At 35.9% G+C, this 5,000-nt stretch overlaps 1 protein-coding gene across 1 annotated transcript in view; it reads left to right on the top strand.

The window, feature by feature from the left end:
• The window catches only part of LOC145481471 (uncharacterized), a 2,411-nt gene extending 207 nt beyond the window's left edge, over window positions 1–2,204 (top strand). Inside the window, exon 1 of the mRNA XM_081459968.1 lies at window positions 1–2,204. This exon is cut by the window's left edge and continues 207 nt beyond it. Within this exon, the coding sequence (XP_081316094.1) occupies window positions 1–2,015 (2,015 nt within the window). The 3' untranslated portion in view covers window positions 2,016–2,204.
• The last annotated feature ends 2,796 nt before the right edge of the window (window positions 2,205–5,000 follow it).

Raw genomic sequence — 5,000 nt, 5'->3', positions numbered from 1 at the left:
ACCATATGGTGCAGTTGTTTATTCATGATGTTTTAAAGAGCAGTGTTGCACCTATAGGAGAAATAGCTGATTATTTTTACAGAGTAGAATTTCAGCAAAGAGGAAGCCCACATATTCATGGATTGTTTTGGATAAAGGATGCACCACAGTATGAAAAAGATTCCAATGAAGAGGTTGTCGCATTTGTTGATAAATTTATCATCTGCCACAAGCCAAACAGTTCAAGTGAAATGGAAAATCTTGTCAATTTGCAAATGCATAGACATGCCAAAACTTGCAAGAGATCAGGGAATAACGTATGTCGATTTAACTTTCCATTGCCACCAATGCCCAGGGCAATTATACTGAAACCACTTGAGGAATCCTATCATGATGAGAAGGAGAGTAAACTTATAAAAGAAAATTCTGATAAAATTAAACAGGTCCTTGACAGCATGAAATATGGTGAAAATATAAGCTTTGAAGATTTCCTGAAAAAATTAGGATTAACTGAAGAAAGTTACCTCTTAGCTATCAGGAACACATTAAAGCGTGACACATTATTTCTTAAAAGATCCCCATCAGAAATAAGGATCAACAATTACAATACTCACTTACTCCAAGCCTGGCAAGCAAACATGGACATAGAATATGTGTTAGATCCTTATGCATGTGCTACATACATACTCTCTTACATTACAAAAGGCCAGCGAGGTATGAGCAGACTTCTAGAAAAAGCGTCCAAAGAAGCAAAGGCAGGTAATAAAGACATTACAAATAGAGTTAGACATATCGGAAACAAATTTCTCAATGCAGTTGAAATCAGTGCTCAAGAGGCAGTTTATCTTGTATTACAAATGCCTCTAAGACGTTCATCTCGTGATGTTCAGTTTATAAGTACCTCACCTCCAGATGAAAGAACATTCTTAATAAAGAAACTGGAGAAGCTGAAAGAGTTACCTGATAGTTCACATGACATAGAATCTGATAACATAATAAAGCGGTATCAACGGAGGCCAAAACAATTAGAAAAATTTTGCCTTGTTGACTTTGTTGCTTGGTTTGAGTGTGTTAAGGACACACAAGATGACACAAATTCTAATGAGTCATCACACACACCTTCTGGTGACTTTCTTCCAGAGACTAATTTTGAGGAAAACACTGATGATGACCCAATTGACACTAATGTTAGTGACCCACGATGTGAACTAAATGAATACAAACTGAAAGGGGGCATGGAACTACTAAAACGAAAGAAGACTAAAATTATCCAATATGTCAGGTACCATAAAGATAAGGACCCTGAAAAACATTACAGAGAGCAACTTATGCTTTATACACCATGGCGGAAGGAAAGCATAGATTTGATTAAAGACTGTCAAACTTACCAAGAGAGATTTGAGCAGGTTAAGGATGAAGTTATCAGTAATAGGCATCAGTATGAATACCATTCAGAAATACTAGATAAAGCAATGGAGGATATGAATAATGCTGAATGTGACAACTTTGACAATGTCGCTCCAAATGCAGAACATATCAATCAGCAGGACTGTACTGTTAAAGACAAGCCCAGTGAACTATTTGGTTGCTTTGACCCCGGCAAAAACAAGCAGCATAGCCAGTACGATTTGCTTGATGATATTGGAATTTTCCCTAGAAGTAATGATCAGGAAGAACTTGTTGTAAAGCGCATGTCTGATGATGATTATCATCAACTTGTCCGCTCTTTGAATGAAAAACAAAGGCAGTTTTTTTATTATGTCTTGCATTCAATTAAAAGAAAAGATGACCCTCTAAGATTATTCTTAAGTGGAGGTGCTGGAGTTGGCAAAAGTACTGTTACAAATGCATTGTATGAAGCTCTGATCAGGTTTCTAAATAGTATCGCTGGAGAAAATCCAGATGATGTGAAAGTTGTCAAGACTGCCCCTACTGGTAAAGCAGCATTCAATATAAAAGGCAATACACTTCATGCTGCTTTTAAGATACCTGCCAATAGAGGATTTGAGTATTGTGCATTGGACAGTGACAACTGAATACCATTAGAGCAAAACTAAACAAACTTAGGGTGATATTTATCGATGAGATTTCTATGGTTGGAAGTGGTATGTTCAACTTTTTGAACTTAAGGTTTTCAACAAATTATGGGAACTAATGAACCATTTGGTGGAATAAGCTTGGTAACTGTTGGAGATCTTTTCAAGCTTAAGCCAGTTTTTGATAAGTGGATCTTTGAAAATTCCCAATCTGGCTATAATGAATTTGCAACTAACATTTGGACAGAGTACTTCACCCTCTTTGAATTGACAGAAATAATGAGACAAAAAGATGACAAAGAATTTGCTCAGCTACTCAATCATTTGAGAGAGGGAAATCACTCTGAAGGTGATGTATCCATTTTGAAACAACGACTTCTGAATGTAAGGCCTGAACAAGATAATTATCCTATGAACATGGCACATTTATTTACTACAAATGCATCAGTAGATGCTCACAACAATGCTCTGTATACCCTCTCTAAAGCTGATAAAGCTCAGGTTAAGGCTGTGGACATTATAGTTGGGGACATTTCTGATGATCTCAAGAAACAAATGAAAAACAAAATTCCAGATGATCCAACAAAGACAATGGGTTTATATTCACTAGTGTTGGTAGCAACTGCAGCAAAATATGACTTGACTACTAATATTGATGTGACTGATGGACTCACCAATGGTGCAGAGTGTGTCATAGAAAACATAGACTACAGAGTTGAAAATTCCACCAGACCAAGTATTATCTGGGTCTCTTTTCCACATCCTGACATATGCAGAAACCAGCGCGAGAAAATGCACGTTTGTACAGTGCAACTATAGATAGAAATTGGACACCAGTATTGGAAGTAACAAGACAATTTCGAGTCAATAAAAAGAGTCAAGTCCAAATTCTCCGGCGCCAATTTCCGCTTAGACCCGCTGCTGCCAAGACTATTCACCATTGTCAAGGCGACACATTAAATGGGGCAGTTGTTGATTTTCCAGCATCCACAAGAGAGCACATGCATTATGTTGGCTTGAGCCGTGTACGAAACAGCTCTGCACTGCATATTCGTAATTTGAATGAAAACAAAATAAAGGTTACTGAGAAGGTTAAAAGTGAAATGAGCAGACTAAGAACACAAGCAAGCCTTGCGCCCTTGGCAGTGTTACAGACTGAAAATTCACCCCAAACAAAAACAATCTTGTTTCAGAATGTTAGATCTCTCCACCTCCACATAGATGATGTGCGAAGTGATTACAACATTCAAAAAGCTGATGTCAATATTTTTGTTGAATCAAAACTTTGCTTGTCAGATAGAGATGATACATATCAGCTTTGTGAATTTACTCTTTACAGAAATGATTTTAGTCAGTCTAACATAAGAACTTGCTATGGAACTGCTGTGTACATTAAGAATGATTTGAATTGTACTAAAATTCCATACAGATGTAACTTTAATAATTTGGAAATTACTGTTATGGTTTTAAGCCAACCAATTCCAAATATTCATGTCATTGGTATCTACCGCTCGAAAACTAAAGTTACAATTTCACAGTTAATTGATGCTCTTACTCATCTTCACAACTTGGTATTAATAGAACCTACAATTCCAACTGTACTGCTTGAGGATTTCGATATTGATCTAATGCAGGCAAATACAGAACAAAAAGCTCTAACAAAATATCTTGTAACAGACAAAGGATACACTCAGTTGATTAACCAGTATACTGCTGACTACCGTACACAGATAGATCATGTTTATACCAATGTACCACAATGTGTACAATCAGCAGGTACTCTGGAGTCATACTACAGTGATCATAAGCCTATTTATATTTCCATGAAAGCTGTCTGAATATTTGGTAAAAAATTTCACCATGTGTATCATATGAGATCATGATAATTATATTTAATTTAGCTGAATATGAAACTTTACATACCAAATAAATATCTAAATGTATCAAGCAACTATTTGAATCACATATAGAAAACAGTCGCAACATTTACTGGCAGAAACAAAGAATGGTTTGGATTTCCTGTGCTTTTCATGTTCTTAAATTCCTAGTCCTCATAGAGATTCAAAATTACATGTAATTCTACCAGAATTTGCAGATTCTGTACATAAGAATAAATTTTTCAGGTCAAAGAGATTATTTAGCTCCAATGTTTCTTAAGGAAAGCATACCATTTATAACTGGCATTTTCTTTCTTAAACCCTTTCCAGAAAAGCAAGAAATATCACTTGGACACTACATTTAGGTAAGTAGCTTATTTTTATTGGGGGTTGGGGAGGGGGGGGGTGGGGAAGGGCAGCAAATTAAAGATATACATTACATGTATCATTTTTCTGCATTTATTTTCACACCCTTTTAAAATATGTGACTATTATCTTTATTGTGTATTGCAGGTGAAGCAAGCTGTACTATTGTGCAGATACATATAACCTAGATGAACACTGCAATAACAACTACAGTATAATATGCAAGTGACAGTAAGCAGATGTTGATATTAACAACACCATTACTGATGCTATACATCTTTACCAGCTGCCAAAAATAATATCGAAAGACTTCATAGAAACTGGCTTTAACAACACAAACTTGTCACCCTTAAGACTTCATGGAATTAATCTGAGAATTACAGATGGATGTAAAATACTCCTGCTTATGAAGAGAGTTGCTTTCAATGCTTGTGTTAGCTTCCACTTGAGCTGTTAAACTCATTCTTTGCAAAAGACATTGGTTACAAGCATATAAAATGGCTCTCCAAACTGCACTTATAATTACACAGTTGGAAACACTTTGGAACTTTATCCTCGTATGTTGCTTAAAGTCAAGAATGTCAACACGTGAAATCCACCTGAACTCACTACATGTGTCAGAAATGAACCTATAGCCTTGCAGTGGAATACAGAAATACAACTTCAACTTAAAATTAGCAGCTCCATATAGTATTCATATACATGAACATGTACATGTAGAGCAGCATCAGTCCTTCATATT

The sequence above is a fragment of the Orbicella franksi genome, chromosome 3 (assembly GCF_964199315.1).
Source record: "Orbicella franksi chromosome 3, jaOrbFran1.1, whole genome shotgun sequence".
NCBI classification, from domain to species: Eukaryota; Metazoa; Cnidaria; class Anthozoa; order Scleractinia; family Merulinidae; genus Orbicella; species Orbicella franksi.
The sequence above is the reverse complement of the archived record's forward strand: the minus strand, read 5'-3'. Positions and strand labels throughout refer to the sequence as shown.